At 31.7% G+C, this 27,957-nt stretch overlaps 3 protein-coding genes and 1 pseudogene across 3 annotated transcripts; 2 read left to right on the top strand and 2 right to left on the bottom strand.

Moving 5' to 3' along the window:
• Positions 1–101: 101 nt before the first annotated feature.
• On the bottom strand, positions 102–9,581 carry LOC108846196 (phospholipase D gamma 1-like). The gene is made up of 10 exons (XM_018619420.2): positions 8,784–9,581; positions 8,500–8,619; positions 8,222–8,416; positions 7,888–8,139; positions 1,690–1,758; positions 1,450–1,597; positions 1,222–1,370; positions 972–1,136; positions 697–894; positions 102–547 (listed from the first exon to the last, which is right to left on the bottom strand). The coding sequence occupies exons 1-10, from the start codon at positions 9,579–9,581 to the stop codon at positions 254–256; spliced, it is 2,388 nt and encodes a 795-aa protein (XP_018474922.1). The 3' UTR covers positions 102–253.
• Positions 9,582–14,373: 4,792 nt separating this feature from the next.
• LOC108837002 (phospholipase D gamma 1-like) lies at positions 14,374–19,494 on the bottom strand (annotated as a pseudogene).
• Positions 19,495–20,702: 1,208 nt separating this feature from the next.
• Positions 20,703–24,499, top strand: LOC130509449 (uncharacterized). The gene is made up of 2 exons (XM_057005430.1): positions 20,703–23,582; positions 23,658–24,499. The coding sequence occupies exon 1, from the start codon at positions 20,858–20,860 to the stop codon at positions 22,985–22,987; it is 2,130 nt and encodes a 709-aa protein (XP_056861410.1). The 5' UTR covers positions 20,703–20,857; the 3' UTR covers positions 22,988–23,582; positions 23,658–24,499.
• Positions 24,500–25,840: 1,341 nt separating this feature from the next.
• LOC130509888 (uncharacterized) lies at positions 25,841–26,326 on the top strand. The gene has a single exon (XM_057006194.1). The coding sequence runs from the start codon at positions 25,841–25,843 to the stop codon at positions 26,324–26,326; it is 486 nt and encodes a 161-aa protein (XP_056862174.1).
• Positions 26,327–27,957: the final 1,631 nt, after the last annotated feature.

The following is a 27,957-nucleotide window of genomic DNA, read 5'->3' as shown; positions in this document are numbered from 1 at the left end:
TTTTTAATTCTTTTTTTGCCAAGATGAATCAGGATTAGATCCTCTTTGTAGAATCTTTTATTCATTTTCAATGATTTACAGTTTAGCAAAAAAAAAAAAAGTTTTTAACTTATTATCACCACGAAATGAAAATAATATTTTTTACATTGAAGATGTCTAACGTGTTCAAATGATACGAAAGATGCAGCCGATATGCATTGGCATTGATAAGTTCATGTGCAGATTTTGCTTATAAATCAAACCAAGGTAAGTTTCAGATGGTGAGGTTTTCTTTGATCACAAAGCCTGTGTCTATAATCCTGCCACCAAGATCTGGGAATGTCTCGCATCCAGGAAGAGAAGTCACTTCGCCTTTCCAATCGACATGAACTGGATACTTAAGAAGATGACTGGTCATCTCTGTGACTTCCTCTGCTGCATACTGTCTCCAGTTAAGCTCACTCAATCTCCTAACTTGTCTCACGCATTCCATGTTCTCTGGCTCTTCGAAACTTTTCTCTAGAAACCCTAGATGTTCCGCCCACAACGACATTCTGTATCCAAATATCTGCAAGAAATGGGAGGTTATAACTTGGAGAGCCCGATTTGTATTTTGCGGACTCTGGTGGCTACTAAAGCTCCAAGCCCGTGAATCAGATTGGTGGGTTTCTGGTTTTTAGTTATTAGAATGCAAACTCAGACTGAAAATTTTATTACCTGACCACGAGGACGAGAACCTTTCCTAGCCCATGAATGGTGTGGTTGATATCCTCCCATGGCGATTTCAGTGTCTCTAGATCCTTCCAAGGATCTCTGGTTAATGTTCGCAGAACCAATTAACACAAACTCATCGTCCACTATCATACCTTTGGAATGAACATATATCATGAATCTTCGACTCTTCTGTGCTTGCATCTAAGATTATTTTGTTGTTTTAAAAAAGAATGTCATTAGAGCGAAAATTTCAACAAGTCATCTTTATACATATATACCTGTGGAGCATTTACCTTTGCGTTCTTGTTAACGTTTCCATCAGCAACCTCTCTGGTTCCAAGACAGAAGAAGTTCAAATAGTCTTGTGGCACATACTGACCAGCAAGTTCAGCTTTCACAAGTGCCTCGTAGATAGTTCGATACATCATTTGCATGGTTTTATACTGTAGAGAAGATGGAAAGATTTCAATGTAAAGGTTGCGAGATTGTTATTCAAGTCAGGTAATATTTAGCAAACTAAGTATTTACCTGATAGTGTAATATGCTCTGCACAAGTATATTCGTTGGATCGCCTTCTGGCCACATTGGAATGATAATATAAGCAGCAAAATTTTCTCTTGCTTTAATTTTATTAGCAATCTTAAGCGCAATTTCCATAGGGATTAGATTATTAGCACCTGCATTTCAAGAAATTCCTTGTCATAGTATTATTGCACGAGTTGACTGAATTGCCTTCAAAGCTAACAATTTTCTTACCAACGATTTTATGTGAATCCCAGTTAAATGATGATCCAAAAAAATATTGGTTCTCAATGTAAATGAAATGCTGAGCAGATCTTATGGCCTTAACATAAGCCGTGTGAATGCTCATGTCTATAAGTATATTCTTCCCACATTGAAGATTCTGTTCACATCTTAATAATCATCAGTAAATATCCACATTGGTAATTAATGACTGAAGAAGACAAGTCTTAAAATGTTCAAAATTGTGCTTACTCTTGTACTAGCTTCTTTCGAGTCCTCTGGAAACCCTTTGACTGAGGTTGAATCAATGGAACGAAAAACCTAAATATATAGTAAAAATAATAGAAATTAATAATACGGGGATTACTATCTAACCTATTAAAACAGAAGTATAACATATATTTAAAATTTCTCAAAATATATAAACAAAATAATATATTACATATAAATTTGAATAACATATATCAAAATACCTGAACTTAACATATAAATTGCTTTAATTTAAATATTTGGATAGAGATCAATAATTATGTTAAGTAGTTTTGGTGATTTGAGTACCACTTTAACTATTTTAGATATTTACATTTGACTATTTATATATATTTTTAATTATTTAAACCAATTTATAAGTACCATATATATTATGGATGTTTTTATATATATTAAATCTAAAAAAATATATATAAGTATATAAATATATTTCGAATATATTCAGGTATCTCAAATACTTCGGTTCGGTTTCAGTTCTCTAAATACCAAAATTTTGATATTTAATCAATTTCGGTTTGGGTTTTGTACTTCTTTTTGGATCGGTTCGATTTTTTAGATTCGAATATTTTGCCCAACTCTAATATTGACATGAAAACAACATATTTTATAAAAATATACATCTGCACGTGCGGATCAAAAATCTAGTATTTTATTAATACGGAGAGTTACTATTTTACAATTTTTTAGAGTTATATATTTTTGAAGTATATTATTAAATATAGGAATAAGAAGAAGGATTTATTTTGCCGTTGATATACTGAATAAGTATTATGTTATTATTATTCGATTATTTATACTATTATTATGAAGTGATTTTGTTTATGTGTCAATAGTTTTCATGATTTTAGATAATTTGATTATTTGTTATATTTTAGGATCTATCATTAATTTTAATAATATCATTATTTAATTCTATCTTATTTTACATATATATATATATATATTATTTATGAAGTGATTTTGCTTATATGTCATATTCTCCATGATTTTAGGTAATTCTAATGATTTTTCATATTTAGGATGAATCATTAATTTTAATAATATCATTATTTAAAACTCTATTATATATATATATATATATATATATATATATATGTACATACTTTAAGATATTTTGATTAATTATTAAATGCATATTAACAAATTCTAACAGTGATTTTGCTTATGTGCCATGTTCTCTGTGATTTTAGGTAATTTTTTCTTATTTGTCATATTTTAGGATGAATCATTAATTCTAGTAATATCATTATTAAAAAATCTATCTTAATATACATATTTTAAGATATTTGAGATGATTAGTTATTAAATATAAATTAATAAATTCTAACAATAATATAATATTGATATTTATTTTATGATTTTAATAGTTAATTTTTTATAATTAATTAATGATTTTAATTTTAATAGCTATAAATTTTAATAAATAATGGAACAAAAATATGAATAAGGAAATTTGACACTTGGTTTGTATATTCACTGAATATTAAAATTTAAATAAGCATCAAATTACTCTTCCAAGAAACATCGAGGGTAAAAAATTATATTTATGCTTTTAAGTTTTTAATAATTTTAAAAATTTAAAAATAACATCAAATGAAAAACAAATTTGACACTTGCTTAACATATTAACGCTATAATATATATGTTAAACGCAGATCATTGAATATTAAAATTAAAATAAGAATCAGATCACTCTTCTAAAAAAGCCATCACGGAAAAAGCTTATTTTTGTTGAGGATGTGTGTATGTATTACTCATATATATATATATATATATATATATATTTATATATTGAATCTGTTTGGTATTAATAAACTAAATATAAGATAAACATAATTATAATATTATTGTTAGAATTTGACATATAAATATCAACAAGCTAAAAAAATACACAACACAAATTTTTGATTATCTTTTTCATATACTTATAATTTTGACTCAGGAGTCATCAATTTAGATTTGTACTATTATCTGAAAGTTATTAAATAATTAGAGATAAGAATTAAGACAGAATTTAAAATGTTTTGTTTGACCCGATCTTTAAAATCATATCTGTTATATGATATGTAGTGTAATATACATCAATCAATTTGTAAGAAGTTTTAGATAGTGAAAATATATTATATGTAAATACTTTATTATATTCGTAATTTAATCATTGTGTTTCTTTCTTTCTCAAATAAAATGTATATATCTTATTATATAAAGATTGGTTCTTCAAAGTTACTAATAAACATGATCGCGACACATGATAATTATATATTTAAGATTATGATATGTGTAAATCCATTATATATTTAAGATAATAACAAAAACGAATTTTGTTAAAAAAATCTTATTATATAAAGCTTGGTTCTTCAAAGTTGCTATAAACATGATCGCGGTATATGGCAATTATATATTTAAGATTGTGACATGTGTAAATCTTATTATATAAAGTTTGATTCCTTAAAGTTACTAATAAACATGATCGTGACACATGACAATTATATATTTAAGATTGTTACATGTGTAAATCCGTTATATATTTAAGATAATAACAAAAGCGAATTTTGTTAAAAGTTTATTATAATTATTATCTAATAGTAAATTTCTACTTTTTGTGAATCCATCTCATAATTAAAAAACTAGATGGTTGGCCCGCTCATGCGGGATTAATAATCTTATAAATATTTTTTAAATTGACGATATATGTATCTATATACAGTTTCTCATTACAATATTAATATATATGACTATTATTCAAATTAATTTTTTTAATCTTTATGATTAAAAATGTTATTTTCAGATAACAACATAATATATATTAGAACTGTTTTATTTATTTTTGGCCAAAAGTTGTATTATATTAATTTACGTTCAGTTATCTAATCTAATAGATAAACATAAAATTATTAAAATAAATTTTTATTATAGTACATATTATATATAACTATTTTATTATATACATGATCATATTATCTCTATTCATATTAATTAATACACATGCATGTGTCATTAAAATTAACTTTTTATAAAACCAAACATATTAATGAGGTTAGACCATTATCTGATGTTGGCTCCTAATTGCTCTATCTGACGGGTTTCTAGGTGTTTCGTCCGTCCATGGAGACAAAAACATTTTATAATTATTTATTAATATATGCATTACTAATGAAAATATTATAGTTATAAATCATAATTTATTCTTTTCATTTGAAAATTCTTACGTATTATAATTTTTAAAAATGTTTCATTCATTATATTTATTGTTGATAAATAAATCTTAAAAATCACATAATATTTTTTGATTATATAAATTACGAATTTTACTTGACTAATATGTGTTTGTTTTAATTTTGAACCTTTTATTAAAAGTTTTTCAGATTACAACACAATATATATATATATATATCTATACTATTATTTGCGAAGTGATTTTTCGCAACGGAGCTCTCACGTTAAAAGTTAGAGCGGTTAATATCGATACTACCCTTAATGAATAAAATATATAAATAAGCTAAAAATAAAACGAAATTTAATTTATATGATTATATAAATAATTAAAATTAATAAATGTCAAAAAAACAATTAAAATTAATAATAGTAAAGATGATCCAAAATTTAAAATATATTTTAAAATAAAAAATAATTTCTCTATATATTATGTTGTTATCTGAAAAATCTTTTAATAAAAAATTAAGAAATAAAGAATATATAACTAAATATTAATCAAGTGAAATTCTTAGTTTTATATAATTGAAAATAGAATATTGAGTGAGTTTTAAAATTTATATATACTGAATATAGTGTACAAAGAAACTTTTAACAAATTATAACTAATATGTAAGAATTTTAATATGAAAATAAAAATAAAAATTAATCATTGTAGTCTTTAATTTAGTAATACATATATTAATAAGTAATTATAAATATTTAGGCCCGCTTCCACAGACGAAACACCTAATTATTAGTTATTGTTAAAAAATTATAATCGTTAATATGTAAACTAATATAATAATAATAATAAAAAGGAAATTTAGTTTATTTGATTAGATAATTGATAAACATAATAATTGTAAAAATTATTCAAAATCTAAAATATATTCTAAAATAAAAAATAATTTATATATATATATATATATTATATTTTTATCTGAAAAATATTTTAATAAAAATTAATAAAACATAAAATACATAACTAAATATTAATCAAGTAAAATTCTTAGTTTATATAATTGAAAAGAGAATATTGAGTGAATTTTAAGATTTATTTCTATATAATGAATATAGTGTGCAAAGAAATTATTAACAAGTTATAACTAATATGTAAGAATTTTCAAATGAAAATAAAATAATAATTTATCATGATAGTCTTTTACTTAGTAATACGTAATCATAAAATATTTAGGTCCGTTTGTGCGGACAAAACACCTAGTTATCTTTTTATTTAACATCTATATTTTAAGATTTTGGATAATTCTTACTATTGTTAGTTTTAAATTCGTTTTTATTTTTTAGCTAATATTTTTTTTATTCATTAAGAGTAAAATCGATATTAATGACACCAATTTTTAACGTGAGAGCTCCGTTGCGAAAAATCACTTCGCAAATAATAGTATAGAATCATAAAATATTTAGGTCCGTTTGTGCGGACAAAACACCTAGTTATCTTTTTATTTAACATCTATATTTTAAGATTTTGGATAATTCTTACTATTGTTAGTTTTAAATTCGTTTTTATTTTTTAGCTAATATTTTTTTATTCATTAAGGGTAAAATCAATATTAATCACACCAATTTTTAACGTGAGAGCTCCGTTGCGAAAAATCACTTTCCAAATAATAGTATAGATAAATATACTAAGATAATTAAAAAAGTTTGTTAAAAAAGCAGTTATAATTATTATCTGATAGCATTTTTCCTTTTTAAATATCCTCAAGGTGTGTAAAGATTCTCCCTAAGAAAAAAGTTTCCTTTTTGATCTTGCGTAATGGAAGAGCTAACAGTGTACTTGAAAAAATAATTTTCGAAGTTATTTAATAATAAAAATTTCATTTAAAAAAAAATTTAATAGTAATTTTTTTAGAACATTTCCTTTTCAAAAATCCTAAAGAAAAAAATATTAGCAAAATAATTTACTTAATATTAATTTTTCTTTTCTAAAATCCTAAAGATAAGACAATTGTAAAAGATTATCTGATAGTAATATTTTTTTTAATTTTGATATTTGTTAAAAATATCTCATGATTAAAAAAATATATAACAAGATGATAAAAATAGTTTTAGAAAAATAAATTAATTTTAAAATTATTTAATAGTATTTTTCTCATTTTAAAATTATATTTTAATATTTTTTGTCAAATAATTTATTTAATACTAATTTGTTTTTCTAATTTAAATTCTAAAATTAAAAACCCTTGCAACGTACATGTTCATATATGTACATAATAAATTGGACGTCACAGTACTAATTAAAATTTTAAGATTTTAAGATTTTATAACTCTTAAACAAATAATACTAACAAACTAAGTTCCATCCGTATGGTGCCGTTAAATTAATTTCATCTATTATAAATATAACATGTTTTGTATTTTTAACAGATTTATAAATAATTAAGTAATAGTTAAAACATGATTTTAAGAACATATCTTATTTTGTCATGTATTATATTATATTAAATATTATGCTTAAAGCACTTTATAAAATAATATTTTTATAGAATATGTGGCTTATCTTTCTGTCGATTTTATCAAAATATTTAATTTATCAAAATTATTTTAAATTTTAAATATATAAAAAATTATTTACCGTAAGTAACATTTAAATACTAGTATCCGTGATATCATGGTAAGTCATCTAGTTTGGTGTGTATAAGATCATATCGTAATTGTGGATGTATTTTAGATATATGAAAAAATAACATCAAATTTTTTAAGTGTTTATAAAAAATAAATATGAATTTAACTGTAAAAATGAAACAAATAAAATTGGACCATATATTTGCATAATTTTTTTTAAATTACTATTTCATTGCTATATCGAATTTTATTATATTTTTTTATTGTCAAATTCAGAACTTGTGAAGTCTATGAATTTAAAGAATATTAGTTTATAGAATTAAATTAGTTCATGGAAAAGAAATTAGATTGATCCTTTTGTCACCACCATATATGGGTCCCGTCATATTTCTCAATTACCTGAACATGCCAAGACTCTGGATCGTTATCACTAACCAAAGAAGCTTCTGATAGTCCCATGATATTTGGATTTTTTTCAATCTCGAGCAAAGCATCCTTAGAAGAAGATCTGTGTATCGAAATCCTGTGCCGTTTCTCTGAAGCCTTTAGCCAGCGCTGTACAAAATTAACAAGCACGTCATACGCTGCTGGACCATCGATCTTGCTGTGCAGATCATGCCACGGTTGTCTTGGTCCATCATCCTCAGTAGTCTAATACGAAAAGAAGTTTATTTGCACTGATCGAAAATAGTAGCAAAACTGAAACCAAACAAGAATTGTCTTGAAAGGTTACCCCAAAACAATTGTTATAGAAATCATCTTTATGGAGAGTCTTTAATGTCTTAAAGAGAGGATGCTTAGGCGTATCAAAACGTCCTTTGCACACGTCTAGCCCTCCAACAAACGCTACGATCTTTCTTCGGCCATGAGCTGCCTCAGCATCTACAATCACAGTTTTCTGATGATGTGTGTAGATAGTGTGAACTTCCTGATCATCACAATGAGGTTCAGATGATTAAACTATACATAAACAAGTTTAATCAGTGATGCAGTAATTATTGAGCATCTTACAGTTTTTTTTACAAAGCTATGAAGACCTCTCCCACCAGATCTAGGACAAATATTAACTTGCACCGACGAGTTCTTAAAAAAATGGCGAGTGTCCTCATCGCTTGTCTTCATACATCCGCGCTGCATACCACAAGCATCAGTTTCGTTAAAACAACAAAAGGTTTGTGTCTAACCCTTTTCATCTATCCAGATGTCAATCTACTATTATTGTAGTTTACAAGAGATATGATTAAGAAAAGATAGACTGTTAAGAGAAACATAATACATAGTTAGGCACCACTTACTGTTCTGTACCCCAGAAAGCTCCTTGAAAATGGATCATCCCACACCAATAGCAACACTCTAACACCTTCTTGAGATCTTTCTTTAAGCAAATCCCCTAATGTACCATCGGTGGGATCACTATTGCGACGAACCAGCCTAACCTGATGGTAAACTGACCAACCTGTGATATAAATCAAGTTTTTTGCCTGTCGAATAGCATCAGCCATATCTTCCCAGCACTTTCCATGTATATACTGCATCCCACCATCGAGATCTACACTCGGAAGTGTCCCGTCTTCAACATGAGCATCTTGATACAGAGTAACTCTACCGCCTTTCCTCAAAGGGAAGTACGTACCGGGAACTCCTTCGCACTCATTACCAACACCCATTTGGTAAATTTTCATCATTTCCACTGGAGTGTATTGAATAGACAAACTCAACACAGAACCCTTTTTACATGGCTTCCCATTACTGTTAAGTATCGGGAACAGCCCTTCGATCGTGTTCCCTGAACATAACTCCTCGGTTGGGATTCCAACAGCTCCTATGAACTTGGCTCCAAAACGGTCACTGTCTTTCACCACAAATTTAACCACCGTCGCATGGTGAGCCACCGGTACATAGAAATGCTGCATCCACTCAGGATTCTCATTGTTGTCGATCACAAAAGTTTTGCTTATCTTTGCACCTGCGATAGAGACAGTCACGTAAGGATCACTTGTACGGTTCTTTTTGTACCTTTGGAACCGTTCCTTGTTAGGAAGATTTTTAGCTTCCTTCACCCAAATGTCTAAGTTACCATGTAACAACACCATTGACATTAATCTCGGTATAAACCGAATGATGCGTCAAGAAAAAAGCGAGAAAGAACTAAATAAGAAAAGGAAAAAATCTCGAGTCAAACCCACAAAACAAAGATAAAGTTCACTGAGACCTTTGAGATAAAGATTCAGAACAAATGTATGAGGTATAAATAGACGAATCAAGCACTGAGCTTGTATTTAAGGTTTGTGTTGTCAGCCGTACGTTTTTGACCATTCACATTAGCCAATGACAGACGTCAACAGTGGTCCAGACTCGGTAAAACATTCCATAAATCGTATCAACGCTACAGTGAATGCTAATTATCAGAAGAAACAAACGATCGAGACATGGATATACTTTAACGTGCATGGAGGTCAATAAAATAGTAATAACAAACTTAACTTGAAAAGTTCTAAGCAATTAATAAAATAACAAAACAAATAGAAAAGTAAGAAGGAATAGGGAAAATCTCGAATTCAGGAAGAGGTCTCCCCCACGAGAGATTCAATCTCTTCTATAAGAAACTATTTTATAACATGTCATGTGATAGTTGACTTTATTTATGGGGAGACACAAGTAACCCATTATCCGAAAATTAAAAACCTGAAAACTGGAGATGCGTCCTACTCTAACCCAGCAAAAGTCTCTTCTAGGTTAATTAATGCCCAACATTTGCTACTTAAATCGTATGACCGATACAGTGAATGCAAATTATAAGAAGAAACACACGATGGAGACCTGGATATACATTAGCATGGAGGTCAAGAAAATAATAATAACAAACTTAACTTGGAAAGTTATAAGCAAGTTTCTCTTAATAAAAATATCAAAACAAATGGAAACGTAAGAAGGAATAGGGAAAATGTAGAATTGAGGAAGAGGTCCCGACGAGAGATTCAATCTCTTCTATAAGAAACTGTTTTATAAGCAGTAGCAGAGCTAGGAGAAAAAGCCAGGATCAAAAGTTTATGTATATAAAATTGGCTATCTATTAGGTAAATTAATGAAATTCAACCAGTTAATCAAGATATGTTACAATTTTATGTCTAAATTAGATAAAATTTTAAATTTCATATGGGTCAACCGACCTACCCGCTTGTTCATTGGCTCTTCCACTATTTATTAGATGTCATGTGATAGTTGACTTTATTTTATGTAGGGGGTAAACTAATGTAAACTATCATCTGAATTTTGTATACTAAACAAACAAGATAACTAACGGTATCGATGGGTAAGGGACATGCTCTCATGGGTAAGGAAAAGAGCAGGACGAACAACTGTTTAATGTTGCCTAGATAGAGCAGTAGAAAATGCAGATTAGCATGAGAAGTTTCCCCACTCGACTCGACTGTGAAGTATATGAGGTTATGGAAATCGGACCATCGTCCGATTCTTGGAGACATATACTCATAAAACCAATGAAGAAATCAAAAAGATTCAAGTTTGATAAAAGATGGTTTGATAATGAGGAGCTAAAACAAGCCATTCTCGAGGGATGGAAATCTTCCTCCCAATACAACTATTATGGAACATATTTCAAGCTGCCGAAAAGTCTTGAGCGAATGGAGGAGATAACATAATGTAAACTCAGCAAAATTAGTGGAGGAACTTAAAGAAAAAGTAGAGTGTTTGTATGCAGATGATAATGCTACAACTAAAGAAATTGCAGCAGTGTTGAAAGAATTATCTGATGCTTTTAAAGTAGAAGAAATGTTGTGAAAACAGAAGAGTCGCGTGTTTTGGCCGAGAGAAGGTGATATAAATTAAAAAAAAAAATCATCCCCTAACAAAGCAAAGAAGAACAAGAAATAAAATCACGCCGCTCCTAGATACAAATGGAAATACAGTTGAGGACGAAGAAGGGTTAGTAGTCATTGCTACTAGCTACTTTAGACAGATCTTTGAATCGTCTAATCCTGAGGACATTGAAGAGGCACTAGCTTAAGCTCCTACGACGATCACTGGGGCAATGAATGACAACCTTACAGCTCCGGTTTCTGAATGGGAGGTCAAATTAGCGCTCTTTGCTATGCATCCAGAAAAGGCCCCAGGACCAGATAGAATGACCGCGTTTTTCTATCAGAATTTTTTGCATATAATAAAGGAGGACTTAACTCTTATGATTAATAAATTCCTTTTTGAGAGGACGGTGGCGAATGGACTGAATGATACAAATATATGCCTCATCCCAAAAACAACAAAGCCTAATGAAATGACTCAGTTCAGACCCATTAGCTTGTGTAGCGTCAGATACAAGATAATCTCTAAGGTCTTGTGTCAAAGATTAAAATAAGTGCTACCAGGCTTGATATCGGAAACCCAGTCATTCATACGCAAAATAGATGTGTTAGTTTATTTTGGATCCCTACTGGTGTATCCCTTTTCTATGTTGTTTTGTTGGTTCTTATTGTTTAAAACTTTTTGACTTGAAGGCTTAATAATACAATTCAGCGAAAAAAAAACTCTATAAATTTTTCCTTTTTATTATATATGTTATTTGGGAAATTTTTAAAAAGAAACTAAATAAAAACTCAATAATAATATTTAAATGTAATATATTAAATTTATTAAGTGTATCAATGTAATCAACCACTATGAGAATTAACGTGAGAACGACATATAAGAAACTAACTTCTCAAATAATATTATAGAGATACAATATTCTTAAACCTTTTTCATCCACATTTGAAGATAATTTAGCAAGATAGGATCGCCAAAAATGATTTTAAATTAAGGAGTTTTATTAGTTAAAATAACTGAGAGTTTTTCTTACAATCTATCTTTACTAAATGAATCTAATTACTAAACAGTAAATAATCCAAAACACACAAATGAAATATTAAGTGATATATGTAATGAATACAATTTGCTTCTCTAAATTTTAAACCCACAACTGGACTCTTAAGTACACTACTAGATTCTGATACGTCCTTAAAAGGACGGGTATATTCTTTGCTTTACATTTTTCTTAAAAATTTAATTATCATATTTGTGTTTTAGTCATATTTTTATTTTTAATTTGTATAATATATTTTTAAAAATAATTAATAATTTTTGAATAATTGTATTAAATAATTAGACCACACCTATATAATAGATCATGTTGTTGTTTTAATATAATGGATCAAAACTTCTTGCTAATGATTTAAAAATATTTTACAAAAGTACGATTACAAAGAAAAATATAAATACACCCACCCTTTCAAATTAAGACATGATCATGACCTATTAATATATGTGTAATCCAACTATTTTAATAGAATATATTAAATTGTTTATTAATCATTTTTTAAAAAAATATATATAAATAAAAACACAAATAAGACTAAAAAGACACAAATATAAAAAGTAAATTTATGAAAAATATAAAACAAAAATATACCCATCTTTTTAAAGGCGGGCATAATCTAGTATATGATTATTAGTGGGTCATTAACTGAAATGTTCTCTAATAATTTTGTTATTTTTTCTCGAGCCATCAACAATACTGTTAATTTTTTTCAAATATTGATTAACAATATAATGGTCCATGAATATTTATAAAGTAAGTCGATTAGTTTAGGTTGTTACACAATTTTGTAGATTTGTCAATTAATTCTGGGCCAAAAAATATTTTCAAATATTCCCGAAATACTAATAAAGATATATTAATCGAATATGCATAATTAATGCCCTGATTTTTTTAATGTACTAAATAACATATGCTGAAGTTAATGCATTTTTCATATAAATTAAAAAAAACGTGAACAACCTATTTGAAACATGGAAAATCCCCAAACAATTTATAGTTAAGATTTTACAAACTAAGAATTTTGTTAAAACAAAAAGTTTATAATTAACTTTTTAATAATGGATTAGATAGTTAGGTAAGCTTCTGAAATTGGTGGGTTTAATTGATTGTTGTGAAATATGATTATTGTAAACATGGTTTCTGTATATATTATCTATTGTTGTATTAGAAAGATACTAATTATCTGTTACAAATATCCCCAAAAATCAATTACATTACATATAATTAAATAACCATATGTACCGTAATTGTTGGACTAACGATATACACCATAACTGTGAATTTTTAATGCAATATTTTAAATAAACCATTTTCAAGGTGTAATCAGCCATGTATCATGACTAAAACACCCGAATCCCAGTAACACTTTTTTTTTGGAGCAATTCCCAATAACATATGAAGTGAATACTATAAAAAATTAGAGAAGAAGCCAACCTTACTGAAACAATTAAAAAAACCTGTGTAGACCTTAAATTTATTTTGCCGTATCCATAATAACAGTATGAGTTTGTAATTTACGCTAATTACAACGACCGAGAAGAAAAGGAGCCGTTTAGATCATTAGTCCTCATTGTAAACTTTTCAATACATTTAGACTAAGACCTCTGTATATGATTGTATCTGGCTTTACAAAAAAGAAAAATATGACTGTATCTGTAGTTTTTAGAAACATGAACCCTAATAAATAAATAAAAACTTTACACCAGACTAAGACCTCTGTATCTATTGAATACATTTTCTCATCAGACATCTCAATTGAAATCTCAAAAATCTAGAATTTCTTCATTTTTCTGGAAAAAACTGTATCATCGTTAGTGTTGCTCTTTTTGCTCCAATATTATCTAAAAGTAAAAACACTATAATACGTACAGTTCTGATAGCATACATAAAGTGTTTGGTTAGATTTAATAAAAGGAAAAGGAACTTAAAAGTAATTAGGTGTTGCAATAAAAAAGAAAATCGTTGAATATATCAATAATAAAAAGCGTAGGTTTAAATGATTCAATGGCAGATCTGTAAATATATTCAAAACAGAAGGACATCTCAAAAAATGACCTTCTGGTTTAATAGTATTGATTATTCAAATCACATTATAGAAGTTTTCTTGTAAAAGAAGAAACAAAGAAAAGATATTGGCACTACAAGGTAACTTCCAGATGGTGAGGTTTTATTCCAGCCCATAGAATGTGCCCTGTGATCTTGCCACCGACATCTGGGAATGTCTTGCATCCAGGAAGAGAACTCACTCTGCCTGTTCTATCGACTTGAACTGGATACTTTAGAAGATGACTAGTCATCTCTGTGACTTCGTCTGCTGCATACTGTCTCCAGTTGACCTCACTCAAATGCCTAACTCGTTTCACGCATTCCATATTCTCTGGCTCTTCGAAACCTTTCTCTAGAAACCCTATATGTTCAGCCCATAACGACATTCTGTATCCAAAGATCTGCCAGAAGAAATTGGGGAATTTGCAACAAAAACATGTCTTAGAAGACATAAACATAAGAGATAACTTAGAGAGCACGTTATGTTTATTGCAGACCAATTACACCAAGCCCATTAAGCGAAGAAAGAATGCAAACACAGATTGAAAAGTCTGAAAATTTTAGTACCTGACCACGAGGACGAGAGCCTTTCTTAGCCCATGAATGGTGTGGTTGATACCCTCCCATGGCGATTTCAGTGTCTCTAGTTCCTTCCAAGGATCTCTGGTTGATATTCGCTGAACCAATTAAGACAAACTCATCGTCCACTATCATACCTTTGGAATGAACATATATCATGAATCTTCGACTCTTCAAAGCTTCCACCTGGATTATTTTGTTGTTTTAGTGAGAAAACAGTGGCATTAAAGGTCGATTTCAAAGAGAGTCATCTATCTATATATATATAAATACCTGTGCGGCATTATTCTGAGGACTAGATACGTTAACTTTTCCATCAGCAACCTCTCTGGTTCCAAGACAAAAGAAGTTCAAATAGTCTTGTGGCTCATACTGACCATCAAGTTCAGCTTCCACAAGTGCCTTGTAGATAGTTTGATACATCATTTTCATTGTTTTATACTGCAGAGAATATGAAAAAATCCTAGCGTAAAAAGACAAGATTCCCTCTCAAGATAGATAGTTCAGAAAACTATGCAAAAAGTATTTACTGTGAGATCTCAAACAGAATCTCACATCGGAAGTTTACACAAAGAAGTGTAATATATAAAAAGATGTTTAATTTTAATTAGCACGACACCTTTTAGTAAAGATTCAAAAGTAAATCTATGCAGACCAGGTTGTTAGGCACAAAAGTGAACGATAATAAGTTGGACATAGACAGGTTCTTAGGCACAAAAGTGAACCATAAAAAGTTGGACATAGACTGAATAAATCCAAACTATTTACCTGCCAGTATAGAATGCTCTGCATAAACATATTTGTTGGATCACCTTCTGGCCACATAGGAATGACGATATAAGCAGCAAACTTCTCCCTAGCTCTAATCTTACTAGCAATCTTAAGCGCGATTTCCATAGGGATTAGATTATTAGCACCTGCATTTCAAGAAACTCGTTATATTATATATATATATTTCATGCGTAGATTGAATTTCGTTCACAAGCTTACGGTTTTCTTACCAACGTCGTTACGTGAATCCCAGTTGAATGATGATCCCAAAAAATATTGGTTTTCGATGTAGATAAAATGCTGAGCAGATCTTATGGCCTTAACATAAGCCGTGTGTATGCTCATGTCTACGAATATTTCTTCCCACATAGAAGATTCTGTTAACATATGTATAACCAATATATTTAGAGTAGCAAAATTGTTGTGATTAGCCCTTTATAAAAAAAAAACACTGTTGTGACTAAAGATAGGGGAATTTTCTTAGATAGACATTTTTATGGTTTTTATCATAAAAATAACACACAAGGAAGAAAATGACCAAAATATTTGATTTAAAAGGAACAAAAGATTTATATACCCTAAATATATAAATACAAATAAATAACTAAAAATTATTTAAAAAATAATTATTTTTTTGTAGTTTCGAATTAAAATGTTTTCAAATTCAATTTTTTATAAATTTTAATTTTTTCAATTTTTATTTTTCAATTTTTTCAAAATTTCTTTTTGAAACTAGGTGTTTTCCTGCACCATGTGCAGTAAGGAATTTTTTAATCTAACTTATATTTAATATTTTATTAAATATTATAAAATTTACTATTTTCTTACTAATATCTAATATAGATTTGATATATATATATATATATATATATATATATATATATATATATATATATATATATATTAAATCAATTTGTATAAAACTAATAAAAATGATATAAAATTGTATAATTATCAAAAATTTAGCTTAAAAATATTTATAAAATTTGTAAATATATAAGAAACTAATGATCTTACAATTAGATATCTAAATGCTTTTGAAAATTGTAGAAATTTTTGAAAGCTTTAGTAATACAAATTGTATAATTATATAAAAATAATAATATTTTGAAATTTGAAATTTTATATATGAATATATTTATTTTATAGATAATGTATGAACTATTGCCATATTTAAAAAAATACGAAAAATAAATATCAATATTAAATATAATATATGAATTGTTACTATATTCTAATAAGTTTGCCAAAAATATAAATCAACACTAAATAAAATTATCCATGTAAAAGAAATATCAATATTAAATATAATATATGAATTATTACCATATTCTAATAAGTTTACCAAAAATATAAATCAACATTAAATGAAATTATCTATGTCATATTTTTCAGGAAGGCATGTCATCTATTTCAGTAGCCATGTCATATTTGTTTTGTGAAATTGATTATAGATAGGACATGTGGCAAAATCATTTTGCAAATATAGTTTAGGGGATTCGAAAATGATTTTTGAAACTATTTTTAGAATTTTTATTTTCAAAATTTTAGTATTTATTTTTAATTTTATACAATTTTAAACCCTAAATCTAAAATCCCACTCCCTAATTTTAAATCTTAAGGTTTAGATTAGTTAACTCAAAAGATATAAATGTAAATTTTTTTTTAATAAAAAATTTTGGTCATTTTGGTTTTTGGGGACTGTATTTGTTAAAAAAACTTTTTTTCGGGTTATCCTAAGCAATTTATCTTAAAGATAAGACAAGGTTAAAAATGTTCCGGGTTGTGCTTACTTTTTCACTTGCTTCCTTTGACTCCTCTGGAAACCCTTTGACTGAGGTTGAATCAATGGAACGAAAAACCTAAAGATAATTAGTTCATGGAAAAGAAATGAGATAAATTTTACCAAAAAAAAGAAATGAGATAAATCCTTTTGTCGCAACCACATATAGTCCCATCATATTTTTGAATTACCTGAACATGCCAAGACTCTGGATCGTTATCACTAACACTAACAAAAGAAGCTTCTGATAGTCCCATGACATTTGGAATTCTATCAATCTTAAGCAAAGCATCCTCAGAAGACGATCTGTGTACCGAAATTCTGTGCCGTTTCTCTGAAGCCTTTAGCCAGCGCTGTTCAAAATTAGCAAGCACGTCATACGCTGCTGGACCATCAATCTTGCAGTGCAGATCATGCCACGGTTGTCTTGGCGCATCTTCGGCAGTAGTCTAATCCGTCAATGGATATAAACAAAATATTATGTACACGAATCAAGAACAATAGTATCTAAATTCCAAAAATAGAAACCAAACATGATATTTTCTTTGAAATGGTTACCCCAAAGTTTGGGTTATGGAAGTCATCTTTATGAAGCGTCTTCAATGTCGTAAAGAGAGGATGGTTAGGAGTATCAAAACGTCCTTTGCACACGTCTAGCCCTCCAACAAACGCTATGATCTTTCTTCGGCCCTGAGCTGCCTCTGCATCTACAATAACAGTTTTTTGATGATGTGTGTAGATAGTTCCAACTTCCTGATCATCACAATGAGGTTCAGATGATTAAACTATACATACACAAGTTTAATCAATGATGCAGTAATTATTGAGCATCTTACAGTTTTTTTTACAAAGCTATGAAGACCTCTCCCACCAGATCTAGGACAAATATTAACTTGCACCGACGAGTTCTTAAAAAACTGGCGAGTGTCCTCATCGCTTGTCTTCATACATCCGCGCTGCATACCACAAGCATCAGTTTCGTTAAAACAACAAAAGGTTTGTGGCTAACCCTTCTCATCTATCCAGATGTCAATCTACTATTATTGTAGTTTACAAGAGATATAATTAAGAAAAGATAGACTGTGAAGAGAAACATAATACATAGTTAGGCACCACTTACTGTTCTGTACCCCAGAAAGCTCCTTGAAAATGGATCATCCCACACCAATAGCAACACTCTAACACCTTCTTGAGATCTTTCTTTAAGCAAATCCCCTAAGGTACCATCGGTGGGATCATTATTGCGACGAACCAGCCTAACCGGATGGTAAACTGACCAACCAGTAATATAAATCAAGTTCTTTGCCTGTCTAATCGCATCAGCCATATCCTCCCAGCACTTTCCATGTATATACTGCATCCCATCATCGAGATCTACACTCGGAAGTGTCCCGTCTTCAACATGAGCATCTTGATACAGAGTAACTCTACCGCCTTTCCTCAAAGGGAAGTACGTACCGGGAACTCCTTCGCACTCATTACCAACACCCATTTGGTAAATTTTCATCATTTCCACTGGAGTGTATTGAATAGACAAACTCAACACAGAACCCTTTTTACATGGCTTCCCATTACTGTTAAGTATCGGAAACAGCCCTTCGATCGTGTTCCCTGAACATAACTCCTCGGTTGGGATTCCAACAGCTCCTATGAACTTGGCTCCAAAACGGTCACTGTCTTTCACCACAAATTTAACCACCGTCGCATAGTGAGCCACCGGTACATAGAAATGCTGCATCCACTCAGGATTCTCATTGTTGTCGATCACAAAAGTTTTGCCAATCTTTGCACCTGCGATAGAGACAGTCACGTAAGGATCACTTGTACTGTTCTTTTTGTACCTCTGGAACCGGTCCGTGTTAGGAAGATTTTTAGCTTCCTTCACCCAAATGTCTAAGTTACCATGTAACAACACCACCCTCAAAGAACCCTTACTTGACCCTTCCATTGACATTAATCTCGGTATAAACCGAATGATGCGTCAAGAAAAAGCGAAAAAGAACTAAATAAGAAAAGGAAAAAATCTCGAGTCAAACCCACAAAACAAAGATAAAGTTCACTGAGACCTTTGAGATAAAGATTCAGAACAAATGTATGAGGTATAAATAGACGAATCAAGCACTGAGCTTGTATTTAAGGTTTGTGTTGTCAGCCGTACGTTTTTGACCATTCACATTAGCAATTGACAGACGTCAACAGTGGTCCAGACTCGGTAAAACATTCCATAAATCGTATCAACGCTACAGTGAATGCTAATTATCAGAAGAAACAAACGATCGAGACATGGATATACTTTAACGTGCATGGAGGTCAATAAAATAGTAATAACAAACTTAACTTGAAAAGTTCTAAGCAATTTATAAAATAACAAAACAAATAGAAAAGTAAGAAGGAATAGGGAAAATCTCGAATTCAGGAAGAGGTCTCCCCCACGAGAGATTCAATCTCTTCTATAAGAAACTATTTTATAACATGTCATGTGATAGTTGACTTTATTTATGGGGAGAAACAAGTAACCCATAAACCGAAAATTAAAAACCTGAAAACTGGAGATGCGTCCTACTCTAACCAGCAAAAGTCTCTTCTAGGTTAATTAATGCCCAACATTTGCTCCTTAAATCGTATGACCGATACAGTGAATGCAAATTATAAGAAGAAACACACGATGGAGACCTGGATATACATTAGCATGGAGGTCAAGAAAATAATAATAACAAACTTAACTTGGAAAGTTATAAGCAAGTTTCTCTTAATAAAAATATCAAAACAAATGGAAAAGTAAGAAGGAATAGGGAAAATCACTACAAGAAAACGCATGCTTAACGACCAAAGGTTACGACTACCATAGGGTGGTCGTAAATTACGGACTGCTTTACGACTACGTTACGACGAAGTCTTCATTAGTCGTAATGTCGACGTAAAATTACAACTAAAATCTCGAGTCGTACTTTAGTCGTAAAGTTACATCTAATTTACGACTAAACTTTTGCGTAGTCGTACATTAGGTACATTAGATGGAACTTTACGACTAACTTACATCTAAATATTTTACATCTAGTTAACGACTAAAGGAGTCATAAATTAGTTGTAATATTACGACTTAGTTACATCAAAATTTGTTTACATCTAATTTACAACTGTTTACGAGAACAAAGTTGCACTTTGGTAGTTAAGTTATAATTTAAACGTAAATTAGTTGTAACATTGTACGTACCAAAATCGAAATTTCTCTATAAATATGATCTTCTCTCTCATTCTTAAGATGCACAAAAAAAAAACAAAAAGAGCAAAAAAAAAAACGGGAAGTAGTTAAAAAAATGTCCGAAAATATTTATGCGCTTCGGAGTTGGATGTATGCGCATAAAGATTCAACAGGAAAAGTAACAGACGAATTTCTGAACGGAGCAGAGATATTCATGTACCAGGCCGGACAGACGCCTCTCACAAAGGAAACGGGTAAAATGTTCTGTCCATGTCGTAAATGCAAAAATACGAAGTTTGCTGCTAGTGATACCGTTTGGAAACATATAGTAAATAGAGGATTTACTCCACATTACTATATTTGGTTTAACCATGGAGAGGGTGATAATAGGAATGAAGCTAGTGGTAGTAATCATGTTGAAAATGTTCGTAACAGAGATGAACCACATTTGCCTTCTGAAAGTGTTATTCAAGAAAATCATATGTTAGATCATGATAGAATGCATGATATGGTTACTGATGCATTTCGTGAAACAACATCAGTAATAGAGGAGGTTGAAAATGTAGAGGGGCCTAATTTGGATGCAAAAAGATTTTATGAAATGCTAGCAGCAGCAAATGAGCCAATCTATGAAGGTTGTAGAGAAGGTCTTTCTAAATTATCTTTGGCAGCTAGGATGATGAATATCAAAACTGATCATAACTTACCTGAAGTTTGTATGGATGCATGGGCTGAGTTGTTTAAAGAGTATTTGCCTGAAGATAACTTGTGTGCTGAATCTTATTATGAGATTCAGAAACTTGTTCATAGTCTTGGCTTACCTTCGGAGATGATTGATGTGTGTATAGACAACTGTATGATATACTGGGGAAAAGATGCAGAATTATTAGAGTGTAAATTTTGCAAGAAGCCAAGATATAAACCGCAAGGACGTGGACGAAATAGGGTGCCGTACCAGCGGATGTGGTACTTACCAATCAAGGATAGACTCAAGAGATTATATCAATCTGAAAAGACGGCAGCGTCGATGAGATGGCATGCAGAACATGATCAGAAGGAAGGAGAGATCAATCATCCCTCTGATGCCAAAGCGTGGAAACATTTGAATAATGTCTATCCTGATTTTGCAAGCAACCCCCGCAACGTTTATCTTGGGCTCTGCACAGATGGCTTTAGTCCATTTGGAATGTCTGGAAGACAATACTCTCTCTGGCCAGTCTTCTTGACGCCATACAACCTTCCACCAGAGATGTGTATGGAAAAAGAATTGCTTTTCATGAGTATATTGATACCTGGACCAAAACATCCCAAAAGATCCCTTGATGTTTTTCTACAACCTTTGATTGAAGAATTGAAGGAATTGTGGTCAACAGGCGTGCAGACATATGATTGTTCAACGAGAACAAACTTTACAATGCGAGCAGTTCTACTGTGGACTATTAGTGATTTTCCTGCATATGGGATGTTGTCGGGCTGGACGACGCATGGGAGGCTATCTTGTCCATATTGTATGGGAAGCACAGACGCATTTCAGTTGAAGCATGGTAGGAAGACGTCCTGGTTTGATTGTCATCGGAGATTTCTTCCCATTAACCATCCATACCGAAGGAACAAGAAACACTTTCGGTCAAAAAGGATAGTAAGGGACACCGCTCCACCATATTTATCTGGAGAGGAAATCGAGAAGGATATTGATTACTATGGTGGACAAAGCACAGTTGTCAAAGGCGGTAATTGGCATAATCCTCCGAATATGCCTAATGGTTACGGGACTCAGCATAATTGGCACAAGAAGAGTATATTTTGGGAACTTCCATATTGGAAAGATCTGCTGCTGCGCCACAATCTGGACGTGATGCATATAGAGAAGAACTTCTTTGACAACATCATGAATACGTTGTTGAACGTCCCTGGGAAGACAAAAGATAACAAGAACTCAAGGTTGGATTTACCTGCATTATGTTCTCGGATTGAACTGCATATTATGAACGATGGGAGAATTCCAGTTCCCATTTTCAGATTGTCAGCACAAGCAAAAGCTGCGTTGTTCAAGTGGGTGGCGTCAGATGTGAAGTTTTCTGATGGATATGTTTCAAATCTATCAAGATGTGTTGATCATCAGGGACAAAAGTTTTCAGGAATGAAGAGTCATGACTGTCATGTTTTTATGCAACGACTTCTGCCATTTGCACTTGCGGAGTTGGTTCCAAAAGAGGTTCACGAAGCACTTGCAGGTAACAAATAATTAAAGTTATTATTTCTTCTTGTTGGAAAAAAACTTATGATTGTAAATTATGTGTAGGCATCGGAGCTTTTTTCAGAGATCTTAGTGCACGCACCTTAACTGTAGACGTCATCACACAACTTGATGCGAATATCCGGATCTTGATGTGTAATTTGGAGAAAATTTTTCCTCCGTCCTTTTTTGACGTCATGGAACATCTGGTTATCCACCTTCCGTATGAGGCAATGCTACGTGGACCTGTTCATAATGGATGGATGTATCCTTACGAACGAGCTATGAAATATTTGAAAGGCAAAGCAAAAAATCTGGCAAGGGTAGAAGGTTCAATAGTTGCTGGGAGTTTGAATGAGGAAACATCTCACTTTACGTCCTACTACTTTGCGTCACAAGTCCGGACCAAAAAAAAGAATACGAGCAGATATGATGATGGTGGTGTTATGCCGACATATATTGTTGAAGATGTTCCAGACATATTTACTCAGATTGGACGGCTTGGTGGAAAACTAAAAGAAGTTTGGTGGTCAAGTTCTGAAGACGCACATAGTGCCCACACATATATACTTCTTAACTGCGAGGAGATTGAATCATTTGAAAGGTAATTTAAATTATTATTTCTGTTAAATTTTACCATACATATATAACACTTAATGATAATTTTCTTTTAAAACAGCGATTTTGTTGCCCAAGTCGAAGAAGCTATACCAGGAATATCAACTGCTGATCTCAACAAAAGGAAAGACCAACACTTTGTGAAATGGTTAAAAACGCAGGTACGTCGTGTATCTAATTAATTAACATGAAAATTAATTATATGATTGGTTAAGTCTTTATACAAATAAATGTTGATGTTCCAGGTTGATTATGATGATCAATTTTATCCTCAATGGTTTCACGAATTGATACAAGGTCCGGTCGGTAAGGTCACCATTGCATCTATGTATTTCACAAGAGGATACACTTTTCACACTTACGAATATGGAAGTCGACGAGCAACAATGAACTATGGAGTATGTGTGAAAGGTGAAACAGATTTCTATGGAATCTTAAAAGAGATCATCGAAGTGGAGTTCCCCGGTGTAGTGAAGCTGAAATGCGTGCTCTTCAAATGTGATTGGTTTGACCCCACAGTCAATAGAGGTGTTCGATATAGCAAGTTTGGTGTTGTTGATATAAATGCTTCACGGAGGTACAACAAATTTGAACCCTACATATTGGCTTCTCAAGCAGATCAGGTTTGTTTTGTTCCATACCCGAAGATCAGACAATCTGGAATATCTTGGTTAGCAGCTATAAAAGTTACACCTCGGGGCAGAGTTGTGAATGATGACCCACCGCCATTACAAGAAGATGCAGTAAATGAAGTTGAAGTACCCGAACAAGTAGAAGATGATATCTTACTTATTGATCCGCATAATCCGGGATACGAAGAACTTCCAGACGATGCAACGAATGAAGCAAATGAAGATGAATTTGAAGAAAATGATGAAGCGGATGATGTTTCTGATGACGAGTGTCAAGTTCCATTATGTTAGAACGTTTTTTTTTCCATTATGTTAGAACGTTTGTGTTTAACTTTATATTGTAATGTTATGATAATTATATATATATGATTTTTGGAGTATGAAAGAGTATTAAACTTATGATGTTTATCTATGATGTTTGGGGTTTGGGATTTTGAGTTTAGGGTTTAGGGTTTAGGGTTTAGGGTTTAGGTTTTAGGGCTTAAGTACGACCACTTTACGACGCTATGATGTTTGAGGGTTTGGGGTTTCGGGTTTAGGGTATAACGAAGCTAATTAGTCGTACGTACGACTCATGTACGACTACATTACCTTGTAGTCCTAAAGTAGTCGTACATGTACGACTCATGTACGACTAAGCCCACCATTAGTCCCTCATTGGTCGTACAATTACGACCAAAGTACGACTCGCATGTCAAATGTGCCCCTATATATACTCCCTTCTCACCATCTCGAATTATAAACAAAATTTACAAATCTTAAAAAAAAAGGAAGTGAAAAGAGATTTGGGATCATAAGTGGAAATAGAATTCGGTTATTTATTCGTTATGTTGATTCTATTTTCTCTTGTGATTCCATCTCTTTTCCCTTCCTTGTTTTTTGTAGACTTTAAAAATTTGTTCACATGAAAATTAATCCATATATACAAATTTTAGAAAAAAAAAGAGGATAAAGATATGGAAACATAAGTAGAAACAGACAATTCTTTATGTTTCGTCATTTCTACTTGTGATTCCAGTATCTTTCTTCTCTTTTTTTTTCATAATTTATGTAAAATTGGTAATAGAGGTTTATCATAAATTATGATAAACCTCTTCGAATTTTTTTCTAATAAACGTTGGTCCCAATGTAGTCGTAAGCAGCATTCGTCGTAACAGGGTTGTAGATTTACATCCAATGTACGACCTTTTCGTATTAAGTTGGTCGTAAAAGTACGACCAGTGTACGACTAAAGGATATTTAGTCCTTAATTAGTCGTACAATTACGACTAATGTACTACTATTCGTCCCTCTTTAGTCGTAATTGTACGACCAATGTACGACCACCACCAAATCTCTATATAAACTTCTCACCGCGAAGCCATTTCGTTGCTCATTCCATTCTCACTCCCCTCTCTCTTACAACCTCAGAGCTTCTCCCTCTCTAGGTAATTTTTTTTTTGTTTTAGTTATAGGTGGTTAATTAGATTAGGTTTGGAATTTAGTTAGGTTATTAGATTAAGTTTGGAATTAGTTAGGATGATATTAAAATGTGTTTATAATTTTTTTAATTAATTATTTGAATTGTTTTTAATTTTTAGTTTTTAATTTTTTTTCAGATTGACGATCTTATATGGCTACTACCGGTAGAAAGAGACTTAGGAACCGTGGCGGGAGGACTTCTTATGGGAGTACCTTTCTCGGCCAGACGGATCCATCAGCTTCTACCTCCCGCACCCCCGAAACTGTCCCCGAAAGCCAAATTCCTAGCGTCCCGTATGTGCCGCAGGCGCCATACGATCCACATGCATACTATCCGCAGCCTTACGTCGACCCAACTACATACTTTACTTATGAGGAGGGTCGTGATCATCAGCAGCCTCATGATCAGCAGCCACAACATCCACAACAACCTCCACAGCCGGCACAGCCGGCTCCAGAGCAAGTTCCATACGAGCCTCCAGAGGAGGCTCCTGCAGTTCCTGGTCTTCATCCAGATTTGATGGTGCCACCGGATGCACCTTATGCAAGATATTCTGTGGAAGACATTCTCAGGATGCCAGGACGAGAAGGTTTACCCGTCCTCGATCCATATCTACGATCCGGCACGACTTGGTAATTAATTTTAAATTATTTTAAAATTTACATTTAATATTTATAATTATATATATAAATTCTTTAAAATTTTGTAGGTTTAAAGCGGACAATGATGTGGGCCAGAGCGTTGGGGACATCATCAGAGGAAACTTTCGGATTGCCCATCCTAATTGGACTCTTACACCGAACCACGTTCGCATTACTTGGTTCAAGTGCTTCGCGGTTAGTTTTAAATTAATTTTATTTATTTATGTTTAAAATTTTAAATAATTTGGCTAATTAATATTTGTTATTATTTTTTGTAGCAAAAATGGCATTGGTCCACTGGGATCAATGAGACGGTGAAGAAAGAGTTCAACAACAAGGCAATGCACCGTCTCAAAAACATTGTTGGCGACTGGAAGGAGAAGTGGAAGTATATCGGGGATGATGCAAAACAAACGTACCTCAGCAATGACGTTTGGACTGGCTTGAAGGCTTATTGGCTTTTGCCTAAGTCAGTCCAAAGGTCTCTTAAGTGCTCGGCCGCCCGGCTAACCCGTGATGCTCAAGGTAACCTGCCAATACCTCATACTTCCGGACAGACTCCATATGCCAAAAGGGCATTGCAAATTGTAAGTTTTAGATTTTTTCTTAATTTTCATTACATATATATATATATATATATATATATATATATATATATATATAATATATTGTTTTTGTTTTAAAATATAGGCTGCCAAAGAAGGAGCGCCGCCGACTCTCAGCCGACTCTACAAGGAGACCCACTCCCATGCCGATGGCCAATTCGTACATCCACGAGCAGAGCAGATCTACAACGATGTAGAAGCTCGGATTGAGGAGGTCCAGACTCAGCGGACGCAACAAAACCCGGATGGTCCACCGGTCCAGCTTTCGGCCATCGAACAAGACCGGATTTTCGAGCAGGTAAAATATTCGACCTTTTTAAGTTATATATACATGCATATATATTTATTTTACATATGTACTAATAATATCTATTTATAAATTATATATAGGTTGCTCCGAAGAGAAGGGGACGTATAATTGGGATCGGGAGTGTGAATGATGTTCCCATGGCGAGAGCTGAACACGCTGCTCAAAGGGAACAAGACTCCTCGGTCCGGAGGGAGTTGGAAACTGCGAACCAGAGGTTAGCCGACCACAACGGGATGTTTAAGTCGATGGCAAACATGTTCGATATGCTTCTAGAGACAACTCCAAACGTCGACCCGTCGGTTACAGCATCGTGGAAGAACCTGCGTCCGACCTTCGTCCCCAACCCGACTCCGGAAGAGCAGGACGATTTGACTCGGCGTGCCGAGGAGAGGAGTTCTGAGCTCTTTTATGATCTTAATGCTTAGTTTTCGGTTTTAGTTATTTTGTATTTTGAAAACTTTGAATTTATGAATGTTATATTATTATGTTTTTATGAATTTAAATGAAATTCGTAAAATATTTTATTTTTAAAAAAATCTTTTTTTTGTAAAATTGAATTATTAAAATTAATTTTAGTATTTAAAATCGAATTATTAAAATTACATATTCGATGTAAGTTAGTCGTTATGTTACGACTAATTTACCTCTATCCGAAAAAGAATTTACGACTACTTGACAACTAATATATAACTTCTACTTTACGACTAAACT

This window comes from Raphanus sativus, chromosome 3 (genome assembly GCF_000801105.2).
Source record: "Raphanus sativus cultivar WK10039 chromosome 3, ASM80110v3, whole genome shotgun sequence".
In the NCBI taxonomy this organism is placed as follows: Eukaryota; Viridiplantae; Streptophyta; class Magnoliopsida; order Brassicales; family Brassicaceae; genus Raphanus; species Raphanus sativus.
This window is presented reverse-complemented; position numbering and strand designations above follow the sequence as displayed.